The 23806-nt window shown below is 36.9% G+C and overlaps 1 protein-coding gene across 1 annotated transcript in view; it reads right to left on the bottom strand.

The window, feature by feature from the left end:
* Positions 1-23806, bottom strand: part of AGMO (alkylglycerol monooxygenase) — a gene marked incomplete at both ends in the record, with an annotated part of 96926 nt that overhangs the window by 9195 nt on the left and 63925 nt on the right. The window contains 2 exons of the mRNA XM_009703043.1: positions 7063-7158; positions 13180-13283. Of these exons, the coding sequence (XP_009701345.1) occupies positions 7063-7158; positions 13180-13283 (200 nt within the window). The remainder of the gene's footprint in view (positions 1-7062; positions 7159-13179; positions 13284-23806) is intronic.

Below are 23806 nucleotides of genomic sequence, written 5' to 3'. Positions count from 1 at the left end.
ATTATTAGGATGAAAAGTGAAGTTCCTGCTTATGTTCTTGTCCCATAAACTTTTCATTTCTGGCCTCACCAGTGACCCAGCTTCAACAGGGAAAGGGAAGGGTTCCTCTCCCTGGGTTGTGGCCTATCAAATGCAAATCACCAATATATGTCGATTATTGACGAGCAGCCACTTTTTGAATGAAAATGATCACGGCTCCTGTGCTGCATATTGAACTCAGAGCTACTTAGTGCAGAGCACTACTCAGTTCATTTAAATGACTTACATATTTTTTAAGTCCCTCTCTGTTCTGCATTTCAGTTGAAAGAGAAGCTAGATAAGAATAAAATACTTAACTCACTGTGTCAAGGCGCTTCTGGGGAGGCTCAGATACCTAAAAGTGCCAAGAGGCATTTAGGTTTAAAAGACAGGCTCGTCCTGGGGCTTCTAAGGTGTAAAGTCGGCACTCCAAATCATCACTGAGGTCCTAGGTGCCAAGGAAGGAACTCCAAACTTCATCCCATCACATTTTTCCTGATTAAGCTATGTTCAAGTGCAGCCTACACTCGGCAGGACATGAACAGTATGCTCTCTTACAAATGTTTTATTTTCTCTTTCTTCTGTTATTCTTTTTTATTTAAAACAAAAAGCAGAGTTAAATGCTTTATATATCTAGAAATATAATACTTTTCTCCCCTCATAGGGGGAGTGAAACATGGAAAAGTGGAACACATTTTGCAGTTATTGCTAGTATTCCTGGTTAGTGATAGTGTTGTTAGCTTTGCTCTTCTCCGCGCTTTGGCAAGTGCAATGATGACACGACTTTCATCTTGCAGGTTGGTCAGAAAAATCTAATAAGCCATCTTGGCAGACAGGCTGGATTGAAGTAGCGAGATCTCTTTGTTTCTTGGACTCATATTTGAGTTTTATTGTCTATATTGTATATACATCCTATCCGGACCTACAAAGGCACTGTCTGCATTACAGAAAGTATTTTTATCTCCCTGGCATTTATTGATTTATTTGTTCTTCTTCTCTCCACAGTAAATGCTTGAACTGAGAGTATGTGGCAGGTGAACAATGAATTTCTGAATGGTGAAAGCATCACCTATCAGGAATGGGACCAGAACTTTCTTTTGTAAACCAAAATTTTGTTCTTTATGCAAATCAACGATTAGTTCATTCCCCATTGGTTTTTGAATAATTTCTTGTATCTTTGTAAAGTGAGAAAATTCGGCTTCTAAAAGCCAGTAGACTGTCAGACAATATGACATGTTCCTAGGAATTCCACTTTAATCATCTGCATCACTGTGAGTTGTCAGACACAATCTTGAACATCAGACTAGGAGAATGACTGTAAGCACGTCTAATTACATTCATCTTTTTGATGACTTTTAGCAAAAATCTTGTGAATTGTAAGTTTTTGATCCTTTGTAACCTGACTAGGATAGATGTGTGTGTTTCTAATTTTAAAGGGCACATTAGACAGACCCATGTCTATTTTCGGCTATAGTGGCTGAATTAAAGAAAATAAGTTTGTTCTTTCATTAAATGAACCAAAGTATTAGAATACAGAAAATGAAAGGTTTTGTTGGCACATGCTATTTGAATTCAAAATGAGTTTCTAGCATCAATTCAAGAGAGGTTACAATTTCACAATTATACTCAATATATTGAATTATTACTGATTTTACCTTTCACCGGCGATACTATTTAAAAAAACAAACAAACAAACAAACAAAAACAACAAAAAACCACAAACCAAAAAACCCCAACATGTTTCTCATCTCAGCCAGGAAATCAGAATCAGATCAGTCCACCATACTCTGTTTCCGCTATGATCCATTCAATAAAGCATCTCCATTTTTCATTTGCAAACTATTGAAGATTTTAGCTCTACCAAAAATCTTTCTCCAGCTCCACAAAACAACCACAAAAACACTCAAAACCCACTGCAAATACTCAAAAGCATTATAGTCTAGTAAGTTTTGTTAAAATGTGTTTTAAATTCAAAGTCTCATTTCTTGATCAAATTTACCTTTCAGTTTTAAGAAACAGAGTACTAAATTGCTTCTAAATTACTAAACTACTGAAAGTACCTTAAATAAACCTTGTTACATTTGTTTACTCCTGCATTCCCTTTTTGTTTATTTAAATGAGACTACAGCACACAATGTGGAAAAGGCAGGTCCAAGAAAATGGGAAAATGAAATTTGCAAAGAAACAGAGGACCAATCTTAATTGTTAGGGTCTGGGAATTAATAACTGAATATTTTATCCATTGTCTCATGTTGTCACTTATTTATCACACTCTTCTAAAGATTTTAGGATTCTTTTAACTGCCATCCAATAGACTCTTGTCTCCAATAGCTTCCGCTTAAGAAGACACATATGTCCTCTAGAGTTTCAAGAACAACTTTTGCTATTGATATGGTAATCGCAAGTGCACTGCTATTTAAAAGAAATACATACATTTTTATGTATTTTACTTAATTTTACTTGGTTCTTCAATCTACTTAATTTCCTTATTGACCCTATGCTCATATTTGGAAAAAAAAAAAAAAAGAAAACAAAACAGATTTTTTCTGAACCTGGCCATCTTCCTAGGTAAGAGCTGATTGACTTAAGGATTTCAGGACTGGGCCACAAGAGCTCACCTGTACTCAGGGAACCCAGATGGGCTCTGTGTGGCTTCCTGCCAGGAAGAGAATTCCTTTTCATGAAAGCGCGAAGCCTCCACAATTCCTCTCTCTTTCAAAGTCTTTTGTTAAAGAAAACTGAGCAGAAGTCAAAGCTAAAGAAAGTCATAGACAGAAACTTAGACCAGTACACACAGCACGTAAGTGCAAAATACTTTTTGACAAATAAAATATACTTCCACAGCAAGTTTCAGTTTCACTGAACTGGTGTTTTCTGACAAAAACAAATGTATTTTGGCCTATATCTGTAGCAATTTTATGTCTCTCTTTCCAGCCTGTATGAGGTGTTGCCAAAATTTTTCCCATTGCTTGCCTGTTTTCACCCATGTTACTCCTGGTTAATAGTAGTGGCTCACCTTTTTCTGCTCCCAGAGTTTGATGAGGTAGAAAGACTTAAACAAAGCAAAAAGAGATGTCTTAAGAAACCTGACTTCTGTGAGTATGGTGAGGGGCAGATTACAGTCTTTCCTTAAATTAGAAAATTAAACAGAAACTAATGCATGTCAAAGATCAAACAGGCAAGGAATAATCTGCTGCTGCAATTACTACCATCAGCGATTGATTCAGTTGATACTTTCCAAATACAATTTGACATCTCTTAAAAATTACAGCTAAACCAACAGAAACTAATTCCTGTTTTTCACAGGTGTCTATCAGGTTATAAACACACCTAACTTATTGGTTGTAATAAATGCATAACGGAAGGATATAGTTTAATACGAGCCATAGACCTTCCAAATCACCTGTGAAAATAAACTTAGAGTATTTCTGTCTGTCAGTAACAGTCCTGAAACATTTTGTGGCTTTTGAAAAATTAGATTTTTAGTGCTCTTGACCAAAGTATTTTTTTTTGACTCCCCTTATGATCTAGATGAGAATAGCCTAGTCATAGAAACATTTCTCCCAGACCATTTAAGAGCAGATCTACTGACTCATTCCATTGACCTAAATAGTATTGGACAGGACCAAACATTGTTTTCTCTTGATTTACTGAGATCCTATCTTTATGCATCGTGACAGAAAAGTGTTTTCTTCAGTTGTTTTTGAGTTGGGTTTTTTCTTTTCATTTTTCATTTAAATAAACTATTATGAGTTTATTTCAATATCTTGGTGCTACTCAGATTTTTTAAAATATTTGGAAAATTTCTGATATCATTTCAGATTGCTGCATACACAGTGCAATAATGCACAGAAGCAGTGGGAAAAAAAGGCAACTTCAGACAGCAAAAATTCTTGTAATGGGAGAATATAAATACAAATGCATAACTGAAATCACAAAGTCATGTTTTAACTATAGTACACCCAATCTTTCTTTATTAATTACAGAAATACCTTTCCTGTATGTCTTTCTGATTTTAGTAATAATAAAAGATCTCTAGCACCAAAATAATGGTATAGCATAGTCTTTATATAAGATTTATAGGGTTTAAAATGCTGTACTATTTTATATAAAAGGCCAAAAGCTAATGCATACTAAGTATGCAGGAAATAAAGAAGTCTAACTGAGATAGAACAAGTGGATACTTTTGACGTTTATCATTTGGTATACTGTCTTCACAGGAATATACAAGTCACTTGAGTTAAAATAAAATAGACCATTTCTGATTTGCTGGTAGGAAAGCTGGACAAAAACTGATGTAACAAATACTGAAGAAGGTCAAAGTTGCAACATAGAAAACTTCTTTTAGCATTGTTTGAAACAACACTGGACACATTCAAAGTTAAAGTACAGGAAAATAACATGTACCATACTTTGGTTATAAACTTTTGCTCTAGGCTGAAACTTGGCATAGAAAGTTTCAGCACAGCATGATCATTCTCTTGTAATTACTGAATTAAATTTAAATTACTCTCAAACAAACCATCTTCCCTCAGAAACTTTCATACACTTTCGTTCTTTCCTATTACTTAAATATCAGGGTTTTTTTCTTTTATAAAACAAGAAATTGTGCATATCCTTTAATAAGTTTTTCAGTGCTATGACAAAAAAATCGCCTATTAAAGAAAAGAGGGGTTTTTTTACTGTATCTTACTAGATTTTCTTTTTCTGAAGGAGAAAATGTGTAATCAAAAATTGTGAAGTTACAACTTCCAAACATACTTGACTAGTTAAGATGGGGCCAAAAGCTGTCTAAGGAAATACCAACACTGATTAAAAGCAATAGAAATCTGAGGACATACTTAACATTTCTTATCAAATGCTCCTGCATTTTAGAAGCAAACTACTACATCTTGCACTGGCAGAATAGAAATACTGAAGCCTACCTCCACTAGAGCCCTACCTCCACTAGGAATCTCAGCTCCCAGAGCAATGGTGAGCAGCAGTCACTGAGACAGGACGCTGTTTCCTATACAAGACCAGGCCTGGAGCCCCAAACAAACCTCATATGCTGGGAAACTGCTGGAAACTGAGACTTACAGAAAGGATTTTCATTTTATTATAATCTGTGTAAGATAATTAGAACCGTTAAAATTTAGGAAAAGGTCTGTTAGAAAAAAAAATAATTAGAGATGCCACAGCTTTAAACAGTTAAGTTGTAACAGTTGTTGAAAAAAAAACACACACCAGTATAATGGTGAAGCATCATATTAATTTCACCAAAAATATTGGCTAATATAAACCTGCATGGCAGGTTTCTCCTTCCTTTCCTTCTCTTTTCTTATATGCCCTTGCCCTTGAGAGCAGGAAATCTGCTAATACATGGTGTAAGCCTATTTCCATTTTGACATAATTTTTGACCTTAAAGCATGATTTCAACATATTTCTACTGATTTCAGCTGTCCTACAAAATCAACAATTTCAACATTAAGAATAATTTCCCTTGTAAACAAAGATCTATGATTGGATCAACTGGATCGGTACAGAAGATCCATTGTTTTACTACTGGCACAATAATTTAGTAGTAAGAAGTGCTTATCTTTTCACTGAGACTGAAATTCATTCTTGTTTAGGCTAGTGTCTAAACTTGGCACATTGCACATATGCTATGGAAATTCCTTTTAAGCCCTATGAAGGATTTAGCACTTTAGAGAGATGTAGGCGACTCATAAGCCTCTGAAATTCACTCTAGAAACTTTAGATGCAGACTGTGGCACCAGTGCAGAGTCTCGTTGAGTTACTGCTATGCAGCAGAACATTAGAAACCTCTCAACCAAGGAAAAAATGGCTTCAGACTGTAGAGAAGACATAGATGAGGCATATAATATTTCTTTGTCGCAAAACACAGTAAAACCAGTCTGGGGAACCTAAGGCATGGTCAAAGAAACTTTGCTACCATGCTATTCAGAGTATTCATTTGGCATAATTTCAGTGTTCAAATTTGTTCAAAACATTTTTACAAGCTCAATTGTGTATTGCTACAGTTTATGCCAGTTCTCATGATGTGTGTGACATCAGACATGTATTAATGATTTTAGAATGTGCTCAACAGAAGTGAAATTTCAGCAAGAGTTTTGCTATTGGGTCACTGTAAGTAGCTCCACACCCCCCCCCCCCCCCCCCCCGTTGTTTTTTTTTTAAGGAAAGACACAGAAAAGAGAAAATAAAAACTGTAATTTAAGAAACACAATCACCTAAAATAGCAGAAAAAGAAAAAAAATTGCCTTCCAAGAGAATTTTCCTATAGATCGCATAACGAACTACAGAGGGAAAAAGGCATCTGTAGAGTCAGAATAATCAAAGTGTTGCAGAGATAATTAGCCCACAGCCCACCAGGGGCTACTGAGAAATATGTTACTGACATATACTATGGGATACCTTTAAACACCTCTACGGTAGTGCGAGGGAGAAGGCAGAATGGTCTTCAACTACCTGAGAAGTGTGGGAAACTACTTACTAATTACAGTGTGTTAATTGTTTACATATGTAAACTAGATATGGTCTATGCACTCACAAAATACAAACAAATAGGTACAGTCATAAACAAATAGCCATCAGACAATCAAAGAGCATTTTTCATCTGAGAATTACTTGCACTAAAAAGGAAACAATATCTGACTTCTGTTGTAACTCTAAATAATCTTTAAGAAACGCAGGGGTTTGGCTATTTTTCCCTAAAATGTTTATCTTAGAAATGAAATCAGTTTCAGTATCTGCCAGAAATGTTTAATAAGCTGCAAGATAGGAAAATACAGTATTAAAATAGCAAAAAGTTTTGACTCCTTACAGTTAACTTTTTTTTTAAATCTAATTGGTACCAACTGGCCTCATTGCTTCTTATAAACCTAGCAATATATATTCAGAAAAAGGAATAAAAATGAACAGATGTTTCTCCTTAAAGAAGTCAGACAAAGATTTTTCTTACACAATAAATCAGCTGCTAGTGGATTTCCAGGACACCACTCCAGGCTAACTGTTTAGGTATTGCTTAAAAACCTGGTTTACCTCTGTATGTATCCAAAACTGGTAAAGCAGATTAAACTGTAGATGAACAGCAAACACTGAAGGGGGAATGAAAAGAGCCATGGGCAAGTTGAAAATCTGAAAAAGAGAAAGAAAATATATATTAGACACATAATTCTAAATTTATAATGATATAACAAAGTACTATCTCAGGAGTGCAAAGCACTGCACAAGATAATTGCTTCTTCTGATATCTCCATAATGTAGACATTACACAGAATAGACAATGATTATTACGTTACTACTAGATGTGCTATAGCATATGAGACATAAATTGATGCAAAAGTGATTTCCCAACAGTTGTACTGAGCAAGTAGAAAAATCAAGAAAATAACTCAGAAATCCTGAGATTAGATGTTTATTCTGTATACTGTATGGAGCAGACAGCAACATATCCTCGACATGAAGGGTTCACTTATAGGGGACACTTATCACAAAGTAAGCAAGATGTGAATTTGTAACACTATAGCTTTTGCATCCAAACTCCCTCATGAGCACCATAAGGGCAAGGCAGCTTACTTGGCTTTCAAAGTTAATTATAAATTCTCACCCTAACTTCCTCAAAGCATCTCCCTTGAAGCTGCAATATATTGCTGACTTCTAAAGATGTGCTAGCAGGAAAACAGTTTCAGAAAACTGCTTACTTAGGAAAGACACAGGTATCTTACATACAGAGTAAAGTCCCAGGAATTTCACAATTAATCGCTTAACTGGTTGAGCAATAGAATAAGACTTCCAAGACCTTCACGTGTTAAAGGTCGGCCTCCTTTCTTCAGAAGGCTTATCTTTTTTTATTCTTTTCTTCTACCTGACATTGTGTTATACCAGCTGCATTAAGAAGTTAATTCTTTCTTAAAATATGGAGAATTTTTTCTAAACCAAACGGTAGTGGAGGTATCTTCAAAACTTTAAGTCTCTTTAGGACTCAGGGAAAATCTGGGTAGCAGGCAAGAGCTCCCTGTGAAACACAGCAAAATTAGCAAAATCCGTTTTCAAATTCCTATTGTCCTTCTCACAAAAATCAACCTTTAAACATCACAGAAAACAATGTGATAGCCATGACAGACCTCCTGAGCCAGGAATTCATTTAGTGCATGTCTGCACATACCATTTAATGCCGATAGTCTCTCAGTTTTTGTCAAAAGGCCTACCCAATAGATATGATGTCACACTGGGGTTGTGAAACAACTGCAGCTCCAGCCCCATGATGCGACTGATGCTCTCGAGAAAGTCACCACAGCCATATCTCATTGTCATGACACAATGGAGGACTAAGGCCCTGCAATCCCAGCTTGGTCTGCTGGCTTCCAACACCCGACAACAACTGAAGCACTAGACAGAAACCGTTAAGTCAGTGCAGTATCACCTGGCAGGGCTGGGACAGCTGTGATTTCAAAAACTAGATTCAGAGGCTTCAGGGATCACAGCTGCCCCACAAACTACATGTGGGGCATTTCTGGTCAAATGTTTTGGAAGTTCTTTTCCAAGAAGTAAAGGAATTCAAAGGTGGTAGAAGGATTATGCTGAGCTTCTGGAACTTGGGGGAAATAATGTAAACAGCTATTTTGTTTTAATCAGTCCGAAAGGCTAAAGTGTTTGCATAACATTTATAAAACAAAAAAGAAAGAAAAATATATTTGGAAGGTGAAATTTGCATATTCAGTCCCTAAGAATCATTCAGTCTAAGTGAACCCACAAAAATTCACAGTAACTCTCACCTAAGGTGGTAGCTAGTAAATGCTGTGAGGGGGGATGTGGCATTTAGGCATGAAATTCTGGAGCAGAGGTGGGCATGAAATTTCTTCAAGAATTAAAAACACAGATCAGACTGCCTTACGCAAAAGACTACTAAACACAAGAGTGACTTTCAAACCCACAATTCTCCATGCTCTGAAAGAGAAATGTAGTGCAAGCCTCCCATACTGTAGAAGAAACACTCTAAACACTGGTATGGAGTCAATCTCTTTTCTGACTTCCTTTTTCCTCCTTCCTCTAACTTGAACCCTCTTAGTATTTAATTATTAAAAGAGGGCGAGCTACAAAAGAAAAAAAAGAGACCACGAGATATTTGTCCACAATAGCCAGAAGGCTGGCATGGTTTTTCTCAAAGATTATCTTACAAAGAAACCAACAAAGGACTAGGACACACCGCCACATTTAGGTAAAGCTACTGCAGTTTTCTCTTATTATTGATTGTACCTGTCTAACGGCATGATAAGAACAGGAAATTTTTTAAAAGGAATAGAGAGGAAGTTGATTTTTAAAAAAAGAAACAAACCAGATGGTTTTCAAATTATTCATGGAAGTGGTTGCAGGACTGAAAGTAGGGTTAAAAATTATAGAATATAACATATATAGAATAATATATAGAGAATATATATAGAGAGAATATAATCTAGAATACTAGAAGTATTAGAGGCAATTTGGTCGTATTTACAGATGACTCAGAGGGGAAGGAAGGATCATCTTCATATTTATTTTCTAACCTATTTCTCACAATGAGTACTAGGATTTTGCTGCTAAGTGGTGAGATGAGGGAAATTTTATATAAATCTACAGGTAAATTTGAGATTGAGAAAGGAGAATACTATCCTAACTGCCTCATGTTTCATTGTGATATAAGCTTTATTTTGCACAGAAAGGATTTCAAAGATCATTTACAGAAGTAGAACCCATAGGGAGGAATGAAAACCTCTCCCATACAAAAGATTTGGTTTCTTCTATTTGTGGTTCCACTGAAACAACAAGACAAATGTCAGGAAAAAAACCCAAAATCATTAAATAGTTTTTCACTAGAAATGCCAGTTCACCAAATCAAAACATTTCATCAGAATGTACCAGCTTTCACTAATCTGTAGAGGAAAAGCTTTCCTGGCTCCAAGATGGAATTTCTGGTCAAAATTGCAGAAAAACGTTTATCACACTCACAGATCTTTTCCCACGTGTGGATTCAGCAACAGAGATTGAGAGCGCGCCACAATAACTGATAACCTGATGGGAAAGGCACTCAGCGAGGGGGTGGAGGGGGATTCATCTCTGGGGCTGCTGCACTGCAGCTGTGCGCCTTCACACTTACGGCATGGCCCCTTTTGAAGGGTGCGTGTCCGCCGCACGCTCTCTGACGTGGGCGTGCTCTGCCTTTCTCCCTCTCACTTGTAAGTGAAAGCTTATAAATGCTTCCACTACAGAAAGGGAAAAATTGGAAACTCCTGAGGTTTAGCTGAGTTTCCTGTGTTGAGTCCCTCTGTTTCCAGGCCGGGTCTGTGGGGCCACCTGCTGATGCGGGCGACTCTGGCCGGCAGGCCACTGAGGGGCCGCCGCCACCAGCTAGTTCATGGGGGCTATGCTTCTGTGAGGATTCTGCAGGGGCTAAATGTAGGGGGGGAAAAAAAAAAAAAAAAACCACCACGGAAAAAAACCCACCCAAACATCCCTTACAGATCCCAGACCTGGCAGACTCCTCAGTAGGTAAGAAGTGAACTTTGTGACTCTGTGCTGAAAAGAACAGTGCTACCTATTCCCTTTCCAGCTTTACACATAGATGTTTCCACTGCTTTTAATCCATCAAGGCATAATTCAGCCCTTTATCTAAATGTATAGTCTAAAGCTATCAAATTATTGTGGATCTAATATTTGCAATCAAACCTTACCCTTGAGGAAAGTTAAGAACTGGTACTCAAAGAATTAAATCATAGATTTTCAAGAAGTATATGCAACTCTCTCCTTTCACAATTACACTTTAACTAAGTGTTTAATCAGAAGCAAAAATTTATATAGCATTAGCTTGCTGATTCCTTCTTAAAAATGAATATACATTTTTTTTCCTGCATCTTTTTCCCACAAAATGGGCTTCAAAACTATCTCTCAGTCTTAACAGTAGGTCTGCTTCTCTATGGCCCCTCCACGGGAGTAACAGACACACTGTGTGTGCAAACGACATGAAGCAATACACATTTTGTTCCAAGTTCAGGAGTACATCTCACACCACTGATTGTACTTCAAGCATGTTTTTCTCTTCTCTTGCATTTCACATCTTTTCAATCAGCTTGAGCACAACCCACACAGATTAATATGCTGATTTATTTATCTTGTAATGTTTAACTTAAAACACATACAGAGCTGGCAGCAGAACAGTCCCACAGTCCCACACCATTCACCACAACTTTCTCACAGCCTCCACAAAACCGGATGTCAAACTGCATTCAACATGACACATTCAGCAACATCAGATCACTCTCAGAGATTAACTAAAGGCTTCACTGAGTTTTGTCTTTGAGACAGATCCATCCACAGGGTTCTGGACAAGTCTGGCAGTCCAAAGAAATAACAATGCCATAAGAATTAGCAAGAATTGTGTTCATGCACAGTAAGACTTTGGAGAAAGAAAACTGGTATATCTCTCAAGAGTCCTGGAGGAAGGTAAATGAGTATTTACACTAACCAAATGTTTTGGCTAGTATCAAATATTTGGTGAAAAAAACACTGGACACAAAAGTATTATGGATTCCTAGGTTCATTTCCCTTTGCTTAAAGCAAATGAATTCTAAATGTACATAAATCATTTGCCAATTGATACCAGTGTGGACCTGAGGATGGTCTTCAGAACCTAAGGTGGCCAGACACCTTGGCCTTCCTGAATATTTTATGCTCTCTGAGGCATCATCCTCAAAATCATGCAGACACGCAAAGTGTTCATGCACACACCCATATGTACACACGGGCTTTTGTCTCTTTTGAATTATTTTTGTTACGCATTTGCACATATGGTCCCAATGGGTAAATGTGCAAAGGTTAAATCTTTAACATGGCAATATTTACATAGGAAGCAGAGTTGTGACAGAAATGCATCCCTTCCGCTATTGTTCATTATGGTCATTTAAATTTGAGGCACTCCTACTAACATCAGATTATTATTTTCTGAATTAAAAAAACCCAAGAATTTACACAGAAGACTTTAAGAAACAATTCTAGAGAAATAGTATCTGTTTCATGATTTGCAGAAGAACTAGTCTTTTTTTGGAACCTAGTGCTTTAACTCATTTAATATCATGGGCTTAAAACAGTTATGAACAACAGGCTAAGTCCATGCTCAGTTATGTGAGAGCTTTACTTAAGTTATGTGAGAACTTTACTGAAGTTAACAGAGTTACACTGGATTTGCATGTGTGAGCACACACTCTTGGCTTTGAGTCATTTGCTCATTAGCTAGTTATAGAGATTGCCAGAGGACTGTGGGTTTCCTTCACCACCAGTATTATACCTCATTGGAGAAGAGCATTTATATATTTTATATATACAAAAATACATTGCTTTTGAACTCTAATTCTGAAAATTCAAATTTGGAACTTATTCTTTAAAAAAAAAAAAAAAAAACACAACCAAACCAAACTACAATCTGAATTAAAAAATAGAGCCAAAAGAGAACATGACAGAGAAACTGATGAAATTAGCAGTTATCCTGGGCCTAAAACTAAACACTGAATAGTATGTTACATTTATGACTGTACTTGAAAATATACATTTTTAAATCTGTAAATGGGTACTCATCTTAATTCATATTGCATATGTACATAGCTCACCATTTAAAATAAATTATATGTGAAATAACACTAGGTAAAAGTAGTGGCATACTGCCCTTACTTACTGGAGTATTGACATATGACATGAATAAGCAGAGACAAATAAATACATTTGCATGTCCAAAGCAATGATTTCTCTCCCTGCTCCTTTCAGTTATATAGACATATTCTAGAGTAGTTATGTTATACTCTAGCCTCTTCCTCTACTTCATGCATGAATAACTGAATGAAAAAAAAAATTGTCTCATTTTGCTCAGTTATGAAAATATAAATGCAGAGTTATAATTACCCTTCTTAAACTTAACTACTGTATCTCTTTTCAAGTTTGCTGTATAAACATTAATGAATGTATTTTTAAAGCTTATGATTCTCAAATTCTTCAGTTTCAACTTCTGTGCTTTCAGTGTCAAGTATCTTTAAAAAAATCTAGGTTTTTCTTCAAAGGGAAATAAACACTATGTTTTCACTTTTACTAAATCTTGTTGATATTAATTTGTTTATCAAATCTTGTGCAACTTACCCAAGAGGTGTATTTCTGCAGTATGGATTGTCTCAAGGCTGTGAATAAGTTGTAATCTTCAGAACTATGATGTACTTGGTGCGCTGCCCACAGTATATTAACCTCTGCAAAACACGTAATTTCTAATGAGGCATGTACTAGAGAACAAAGTAACAATAAAGTAACATCTGTTTCCCAAGGCCTTTTCTTAAGCTAAAAGCAACTAATCCCCCAGTTTACACTCTGCTATTTCACCGCAGTATAGAGGTACTAAAATGTCATGCTCAGAACCAAGTTTGGGTAGGCTGGGTTAGATGCCAGTAAGTGGACCCAAGTCAGTGTAAATTTCATGCTCAGGAAGGCAAGGCTGTGGCAGGAACTAAAATAATTGCTGGAAGAGCAGAAGGATGTGCGAGATGAGACTTAAACAGCCAGAAAGCCTGAGCTGAGTCCTGATAACATGAGTCAGTAGGAGTTCTGTTACAAGGGTTCAGAGGGACAAGGACTCAGGATGCTTTCATGCCTGCATTTGTTTACTGAAGTTATATTTCAGGACTAGAAGGGGACATAAAATGTTCCAAAAATCTTATGCTTCAAATTTAAACAACTTAACTAGTGTCTGCTGTTATGCTTACAGTTTGCTGGAATACGTAAATCTTCAAGCCCACTTATACCACAAAACACAACCATTGCCTGCCCACTAGTGACAAATGGAAAAACAAATGGCCACTTGCTGGGAACTCTGGACCCAGCCAAAGGAGAGCAGTGGCTCTGTTGTGTTATAGTTCAAAAAATATTTGTTGGAACAAGGGCAAAACCAGTGTCAGCCATGTCCTGTGAAGGCATGACACCTCTAACGCACTGCAGTGAGGAAGAATACTTCAAAATCCTGATTGTATTTCAAGGTATTTTCTCACTAAGTGCAGCTCTGCATCTCCCTTTGCATTGGATAGTGATCTCTGGCCAGTCTTAAGTGCGAGGTTAAGATAGAAATGTTCATGGCCATCAGATGTATAGCCATGAGGCTGACTTTAATTACAGCAAAATGAGAAAGTGGGTGGTTAATGCAGCCCAAATAATGCCTATTTAACGTTATAAATATAAATTTAAGGTCACATGTATTCAAGGGATGAAGTATACACGAAGTCTCAGCTGATTACAGAAATTAAAAGGTAAGTGGATGGCTGCCAGCTGCACACTCCCATTGCCACCAACTTGTTTCACCAGAGCAATTAGAGAAGTGCCTTCGGCAGATACTCGAATCACATTCACAGAATGATCTTATAACGTGTATTTAAAGTCATGAAATTATCTGGTGCCAAGCTTACATCAAACACTTTGTGTCTAGTGATTAACATGTACTTGCAATGTAAAGTAAGACCAAAAAAACCCTCTTAATGAATCTCAAGGTGCCTTAACCATTTAGAGGGACTGGATAGTCTGGTAACAGGAGGTAACAGTCTTGTATGCTAGAAAATGAGAATTTTAAATCTAATGAATTTTGACAGTTTGGTAATTTATATGACAACATCGTTCTTGAATGTCCTCCAAGTTCTTGAAAATCCTTACAATTGATGAATTAAAACTGTAATTTCAGCTATCATAAACCACTTAACACTCAATCTGAGAATTCTTCCTTCTTTAAATGCATTTGTTCCTGAAGGAACAAGTGTTCACTATATCAAGAATTAGTGATCTCTCTCTCAAAAAAAAAAAAAAAACAAACCACCCCAACAACATCTTAATGCATCTCTGCCTAATGAGCTCACTAGGAGACAAATTATTCAGGTGAGCTTCAGTACTCAATAATAGTTTGTATTTGAAATGTTTCCCAAGACCTCGACAGAAGCTAAATGAGTGAACAAAGCATCTGAAAAGGTGGAGGTTAAAGACCTGTCTCCTTAGTTGTTTTAAAAGCATTTACTTCCTATCACAAACTGTGTGTAACACAAGCCTCCGCTCAATGAAGTACAGCTGTACAAACAGGGTACAGTAACTGGATCTTGCTTCTTTCCCTCAGTCATTTTTCAGCATTGTGAAAAGTTCAAGGAAGGGAATCTATGATGATTTTTACAGTCTACTTTCATTGTAGTTAAGGTCAAATGGTTTTCAAAATGAATTACTAAAAAGGCATTTTATTAGCATTCATTTTTCAGTTAAAGTGCCTGTTACACTAACAAGAATATAGAATAATGTAACTTAATATTGGTAAAGTGTTAATCTCTGATGTGTGAGTCAACTTAAATGCTCTATCATTCAAAAATATACCACAGGAATATTAGGGACATAAACAAACAATTCTGTCACAAGTAATTTAACTGCTAAAGCTATTTCTGACTTCTGTTACAGCTAAGTAAACAAAATCCTGCTCCTAAATGCTATTCCTGTTGACATCAGTGGCACAGACTATGTTAAATTCCTTGGCAAAATAGGCAGAGTTGATGATCGGAAATAATTTTTGTCCTAAACATTTATCTGAAGAAACTGATAGTCAATAACTTTTCATTTGAAGCAGAAGAATAACATCATGAGTAAATGTGAAATGGATCACCCCAAAACTCAGTCTGTAACCATTAGTACATTAAAAATATTACAATCATAACACCTAAAAGACATCTCAGAAATGTAAGAAACAGACCGAGCACTCATCAAGGAATACAGCTGACTGCTCACCAACTACCTGTGACAGAAACGAAAAAGTATGTGTCTACAGAAGAGTTGTGGTTTCACTTTTTCATTCATAATGGCGTTAACTTGAAGCAAAATGAGAGAAGTTATTTGAATGAGAACGAAATTATAAAACACTGCCTCACATCCACCATCTCACACTTATTATTACATAATGACTTAAAAAGAGAGCAAGACCGAGTTATGGCCAATTCCAACACAGTTTTGTTTCAAAATTTATGTAGAAAGCAGGAAGTAATACTGTATTTTGTAGATCTCATCAGTTCAAATTCTCCTGTGAAGCCACAAGAAAAAAGTAGGTGATGGAATGGAGAAGTCACCCAGACAATGCTCTAATGGAATTTTTAATGTTTCCTAAGTCAAATGTGATTGGTAAATTAAAAAAAATTACGTAACTGAAATACACATAGGCACAAACCCACTGTTCTTGCTTCAGGAGAGTGAATATCATAAAATCAAAGGATAATTCAGACTGGAGAGGACTGCAGGAGTTCTCTAGTCCAACCTCCTGCTCACAGCCGGACCAGCTATGAAGTTTCTGAGTGCTTCATGCAGTTGGGTCTTGAAACTTTTCTGCATCTTCTGCTATAGTGGAGAACTATTTCTAGTAGAAGATAAAGGTGGCATTTCCATTTTGCGTATTTGTGAGGGAAGTTACACAAATTATAACTTAGCATAGCAAAGGCCTCCTTTCCTGGTGTGCTTTCCTTGGGTTTCTTTTAATGGGTACAATTTGGACCTGAGGAAGAACAGAACAACTATGTCTTGCTACTCGAGTTAATTAATACATTATTCTTATCATTGTACAGAATCAATTAATATCTTCTTCTGTCACCCAGTATAAACTGTAAAAGAATCAGCATGTAAACTCAGAAGAGAACGAATGGTGTCACCTAGACAGGTGAGGAAGGAAAGAAAATTGGTGGCACACAGGAATTGCTGTATGGTGAGTAGGTTATCATCTGGTCCTCAGTTTTCACTCTAGCTCTTTAAGTCTCCATGAAGTTATCTCAGACTCAGACCTGCAGTTGCCAAAATCACAGGGCTCCGAGCAGTTGAGAGATTTGTATCCCAATACTAATTCTAAAGGGAAATGAACATTCGTCTTTTTTAGCATTAGTCCAATATATGAAGTCTAGTGATAGAAAAGAGAAAATGAGAGGCTGAGGGAACTGGCTTACAGAAGAGAAGGCTTTGGGGGACTTAATAGTAGCCTTGCAGCACCAATGAAGCATCAATTATCAAGAAGCTGGAGTTAGGCTTTTTGAAGCAGTCCCACTTAATCTTCTTTTCTGAGTTTTCCAAAAGAAAGAAAGATTAATGATGTTATTAATGATGTTTCTTTTCTGCTTCTTCCCTCCATCCTCCTCCTAATTAATATATAAAAATGTAATGTTTCACACACCATCACAACCATATTGGTACAGCAGCCAATGATTTCACTTAGCCTTAATTTTTTTCTACTTCAGATTTATTTTTTTAGCTTTAATTGAATCCCTTTCTATGAGATTCAAAGACAGATCCAATGTCTGGGCCACATTTCACTACTCCTGAAGTATCTTCCTTGTGGTGGTAGAAAACGGTCTTCATACACATAAGATTTCATCTAAGAATACATAATGTGTAAAGTTCAAAATGACACTTTGTTGTTGTTCATTTCTGTAGCTTTCAGTGATTTCCACAGCTCACCACATTTTGATTAACAACAGGAGGAAATATATATGCCAAAAATACCTGCAGTCATTTCAAGGAGTGATGTCAATGAAAACAATCATTTTACACAATCCTCAAAATTGGTGAAATGGTAAAGATTTGATGAGTCTTTAGTGAATAAAAAAAAAGATTAGATACCACCTTTTAATTAAAAGGTGGTAATTTGTTTGCACACAGATTTATAAGACCTGGATCTAAAGTAAAGTTGAAAGAAAACTACAGATGGTTTAGAAATATGTCCATACGATGAGTCACGTAAAGTTCACATTCTCTTTCAATGTTGACTGTAGCTAGGAGAACAGGTGAAAGTTTCCCCTCAGCATCTACTTAAATTTAAACAAAACCTTCAGTTTGACCGTGCTTGCCATCTCTTACAAGGTTAGATACCTTCAGTTTTCAGTGAGGAACGGAACTACATTTTACCTAGCTAGAAACTTAGGAGATTACGTCTACTGTGCCACAGATAACCATGTTATGATGAACTCCACAAAGACAAGCATGTGGCAAGAAACCCCTCATCCATGGTGTGGTCCCTGCTGACCACAGTGTGGAAACTGCTCCTTCCTAGAGCAGCTGTAACCTGCAATGTTTCAGAAGCAGGTACTCTGTGCTATGTTCGGCTACAAGCACTAGAAAAAGGATCATCTCATGAGTCTACTTCTCTCCAGTCAGAATTAGTAGGAACTCCAGGATGACGGAGGAAAGAAAAATGGACTGGAAGGTAAACATTCCAGTCATTTCAACCCTCCCTACAAATATAAAACACAGAAGAATACATAGTATTTAAATAATTTGTCCATTACACTATTAGTTTTTCTTATTCACAAAACAACTGTTTGATTACTTACTACCTTCCTGCCTTGTTCTAATTGATCTGTTCTGTTTATGCTTCTGAAATGTTTGAATAAATCTCTTCTCATGCAAGGCTTTTTCAAAGAGTCCTCATTCCCTGCTGAATTCTACACTTGCATTGGACAAACAACCACTGAGACAGAGCACCACTTAAGCTTTGTTACTGGAAGGGATAGTTACTGGATTTTTAAATGAAAGTTGGCTAAAAAACTGTATTTTCGGACCCAGAGTGGGTCCTTTATTAAAATTGGGAAGTCATCCTAGAATCCATTCCACCTCACATGAAAACAGAAATCTAGCTACACAGATTAGTTATCATCTCCACAAGAGAATTAGATATGATCTGTACATGACTCTCCTGTTTAGTCTGTTGTGGTGTAGTCCCTCTTTTGTTACTCTTCGGATCCAACTTTGCTTTATGTTTTTTGTTTCAGTGTTCTTCAATAAGAGTCGCAAGACACATTATTTGCCAAAAGCCTCTGCTTCTTCTTATTATAAATATAATTCTTACAGGAACAAATTCTTTCCTCAGTTACATTAGAGTAAGCATAGAGCTGTGTGGGTTTAATGAGAACAAGATTAGATCCAAGGAATTTATCTGGAAGACTGTGTTATATACCACACACAAAGAAGCATGTGTACAGGGAAATGTACACTTTTTTGGTTTTGGTTTTTTGTTGGTTTTTGTTGTGTGTTTTTTTTTTTTTTAATAAGACACATTTTTCTTACATTGTGGCCTTGGCTACAGGAAGTGTTAGCTGTTTGTATTCTCAGGATGATCACATATGTAAATTAAAAGACCAGCTGTAAGGAGATCTGAGTTCAAGTGGTGAATTAGACTTGATTCACTATACAGCTTCAAGCAATTTTCTTAACTTTCTTCTTCTGCACAGTTTTAATGAGAAGCACCTATCTGTGCATGTACTTGAAACAGACTAGTTCTCAGTATTTAGAAAGCAGGAGTTCCACTGCTGTTTAGAATAACAGGAAAACCAGACTATGTTAGCCTTTGCTCCCAGAGTTTGTGTGCCAGGAGGGAAAGTGGAACAACTCAGAAGCACCTCTTCAGCCTCAGCACTACCTAGTCCTCTTTGGTCATTTTGCAATGAAACATATTGCAGTACCCAGGTAATTCCAGGATAGGCAATCATACAGCATGTCACACAGCCAGTGTCAAATAGAAAATAATGCTACCATGAGATGCCCTGTAACCTACATAGTTGCAATCCAGCAGCTTACTTAGGAAATTTCACTAGGCATTCAGCATCTGATCCTTCAGTGATGCAAGATGTGTTTTTTCTGTGCTTTGTTCAGCATTATCTCTGTTTTTCAGCCCTCTTGTTAAGTTAGTGTATGTTGTCAGCAAACTATTTAGTGAGTGAGCTAGCTTATAATCAAGTAATACATGGTATATACTCCCATGGCTTACACGTCAAAAATCGGAGCAACCTTCTACAAAACCTGCCTCCAGAATCTGTGCACAAGCCAAAACTGCCTGCATGATCTCCTGCCATACCAGTTGAAAACACAAAACTGCTCCCACACAAAAAATCCACAATTAGATCTGCAAAACTTAAGATGCAGAATGGTCTAGGGAAACGTGGGAAGAATCAAGACAAGCCAAAGTATTACACATGCTACCAAGAACAAACAACAGGCCAGATCATATCCTCTCTTAGCAAGAATCCAGGGGACTGTGAATTATACTCAGATACACTTCTGAATGTGTAAAATATTTAAGCTATCACATGGTTAGGAAAGCAGACCTTGGCCAGGTCAAACATAACTGTCCTCTCAACCCATACGTGCCATATGTTACTTCCTGACATCCTCATAAGCATAGGACATCAATGGAAAGGCTAGAAAAAGTCACAGTGCTTGCAAAGACTGGGCCTCTTCTAGTAGGAGTAGCTCCCTCGGAAGCTAAGATGCATGGATCAAACTTCATGTAGCATAGTTATATCAATGTAAACAAGAGTAAGAGTCTCAGCTAATTACATTAGGACAGTCCTAACCCATGGTCTGTGAGCTTTTCATACAGTTGCCAGGAATTGAACAGTCTCTTTCCACACATCATGGAAAACCACAAAGGAATAAAGGTTATTAGGTAAGGATTCAAAAATTAATTCACAATGACTCAATCTCTGACTTCATTCATAGTTTTAAAAGAAAATGAATGTGCATTCCTTTCTGGGAAAGATATTGAGGAGATAAATGATCCAAAGCAATTTTAGCATGCAAATGTTAGATTTGGACACTTCCACAAAGACAAATAGGAAAATTTCAAAATATGAAGAAACACACAGAAGGAATGAAGTTTTAGTAGTGTGTATATATGTAATCTCTGAAAACAGTGGAATATTTGGCAAGTCTTTCAGTACACAGTAGGTCTCACACAAATTGTGCTATACCAACTTGCCTGACCAACCTTTCTGTCACACCTTCCTGAAGCCAGTTGTTCAAGTTTTCTAGTTGCTTGCAGCAGCTCTGCAGCTGGCTAAAGTTTAGTTTGCCTGAGCTCTGGATGATCTCTGTAGCAAAGATCTGAGTCTCTGGATTGTGAGGAACCATGATAGTGGCAGCTGTTAACACTGTCACTTGTCTTTTTTTTGTGTGTATAAAGCTTGATTCGGGTACCCTGTTTTCCAGCTGTTCTGGCTTTCATAGCAGATTCTTTAGGTGTAAGAGTCTGAAAAGAGCTCTGATTTGTACCCAAAAATAAATTGGTGCTGCGGTGGTTTCAAGAATAACTAAATCATAGGATAAAAAAAAAAATAAATCCTGTTTGTGAACCCAGTTCCAAGCGCTGTCAAGCATTTCCCACCAATATTGGGCTCAACAGGATAGTTTCTCAACTATCCTTTCTTCAGTGAGGGCTCCTACTCGTTATATCAAGGGTTATCAACCTTACACACTCATATCATCTTCATTGAGTGACACAGTATATGTTAACTTGTGCAGCTCATTGATGTAGCAATTTTTGGCAGCACTTAGGTCTTACTGCACCTTTTTTACTACAAAGAGGAGCATATTGTTCATTAATTGCAAAACTATAAATCATCCTGTAGATTTAAATATATCAAAATAAAAACCTGTAACAAATTTCTGCGTAAAGGAGATCTTCAGCAGCTGGTGTAAAGTGACTTCCATAGATCTGTGCCACTTTATACAAGCTGCAGACCTGACTCAAGCTTCTCCAAATACGGCTGATTACAGCACTGGCAATCTAGTTCCGAGCATTTGCCAATCTGTGTAATATAACTTGGTGTTATTGAATACCGATGTCAAACTGTGGTATAAATGTGTGAAATGCATTAACTGTGACCAAATTAGCACTCTACTCCTTAGCTTGATGATAAAGAGAACTGAGACTAAATTAAATACATTCTTTTTTTGTTTTAAAAAAAGAAGTTACTTCAGAGAACCTTTTTTTTTTTTTTTTTTTTTACTCCAATCCCCGCCCCCCCCCCCACCCTTCCCCAAAAGCATTTCAGCCACTGAAATGTCAGCCTATGCAATTTGAGAACATATTCATCTTGGAGGATCTTAGAAGGAAACTGCTGGAATTAAATGGAAAAAAAAAAAAGAAGATAATTCTCCTTTTGTTTTTTCGGTGGGGGAGTGGGGTGAGAGTTCTTATTCTCCTGTATTCTGGGCTGTCTCTACAAAAGATTGATGTCTGGTGTCACTGTTAGGAAGTGCAAACTGTTCAGCTTCATTGCAACCTATGTCCTCATCCTCTTGCTCTGCAGGATACCACATACTTTGGCAGGCAATATTCAGATGGGAAGCACTTTAATGGCAAGAATGGATGCCAGTGAAACCTTTTCCCACAATGTTCAAAACTCTGAATGTGCATACGTTAAAGCAACATAAAGCTGCAGGATATTAGGAAGAAAATAATAAGTGATACTAACTCAGCCACATTCATCTTACTTTTTGCCCCTCAGAACAATACATCCAAAGAATGCTAGGGAAATACACACACACACACAAAAAAAAAAAAAAGAAAACAAAAAAAGGATGAATTGGAATGAATTAAAGTCCTCCAAGTCAAAGGCATAAACATACTTTTTCAAAGGAAATATCCACGGCCCCTTCACATACCTTTTACCTTGTAGGTCAAATTCCTGCATTCACTTATTTAGTTCTTCATTTTTCCAAGCCAGATACAGTTAAGAATTAACACTGATAAGTCAATGTAGTTACTCTGGTGTAAAAGAGGAATTAGCTCTACACAGTTTTCTTTTGCAGAATGTTTTAGAAAATTTATTAAGCCAAGTTCCTGAATGACATATGTGTGGAAATGAAGACTAGATTTGCAAAGAAATTGATTGAAATTTACTAAGATATCAGGAAAGCCTGGGGGACATTAAGACACTCCCCCTCTCTTAAATAAACTTTTAAAATATTCTAGAAAAAAAACCCCACATTTACTTCCAACTTCCATCCCACTCCTTTATAGATTTGCAAGCCATAGAAAGAGCCAGACAGACACTTAAGGCAATGTACATGAGTTTTGTACTCTCTAAGGACCTGACCTAAAATTTACTGAATTCAGTTGAAAAATATCCATTAACTTTTGAAACACGTTCATTATGTATTATACAATTCAAAACAAGGGTCAGTTAACCCTTTGAAGTCTAGTTCAGGTATTTAGTAAGATTGGCCACCCATATTTATTTATACATTTGTTTTACAAGTGTCAAATTATTTCTCTGAGAAATAAAAAGAACCAATAGAGTAACAGATACTGTGTGCTTATTTAACAGCGATAGATCCATTGTATTTGGTAGTCATACTGCTTATTTACAGCATATGTTATGCATACAAAACCAAACCTGCACTTCCACAGATTACATTTGGACCAGTGTTGTCAGTACATTATGTTATATTCCCATTCCTAAAAGAACGCAGCTAATCATAGATCCTCTGTGTCCATCAAGTAATTAACTATGGCTGCATCCTTCATACAACAGGTTGGCTCTGGACACTATAAAGCATGCTGAAACTTTAATAGACTTGTCCATTTATCATTCTAACAAGGAGGACATGGAAGCCATGTAGACAGATAGATTAGATGAAGAGACCAGAACACAGGCAATTGTCAAAACACGCAGCCTCAACTTAATGGGGAAAAAGAAAGGAGGCATATAAGCTTGCTTCCATATGCCATCAAGCTGGGATCCATCTGACAGAGTCCACCCCTAAGTGTCTCAGATAGGACTATCTAGAGGATGCCTCTAGTACAAGAATGGTATCTTCAAGGTCTTCTCTCTTACCACTCCCTGCCCTGTCCCTTCAGCAGGGAACAAAGGCATGCGCCTAAATTAGGTCTACACAACCAGGTCTCTACATTAGAGCCATCCATTGGGATATAGGAACTGGCAGTATG

Source organism: Cariama cristata, unplaced genomic scaffold (genome assembly GCF_000690535.1).
Source record: "Cariama cristata isolate BGI_N322 unplaced genomic scaffold, ASM69053v1 scaffold19626, whole genome shotgun sequence".
Classification (NCBI taxonomy): domain Eukaryota; kingdom Metazoa; phylum Chordata; class Aves; order Cariamiformes; family Cariamidae; genus Cariama; species Cariama cristata.
The sequence above is the reverse complement of the archived record's forward strand: the minus strand, read 5'-3'. Positions and strand labels throughout refer to the sequence as shown.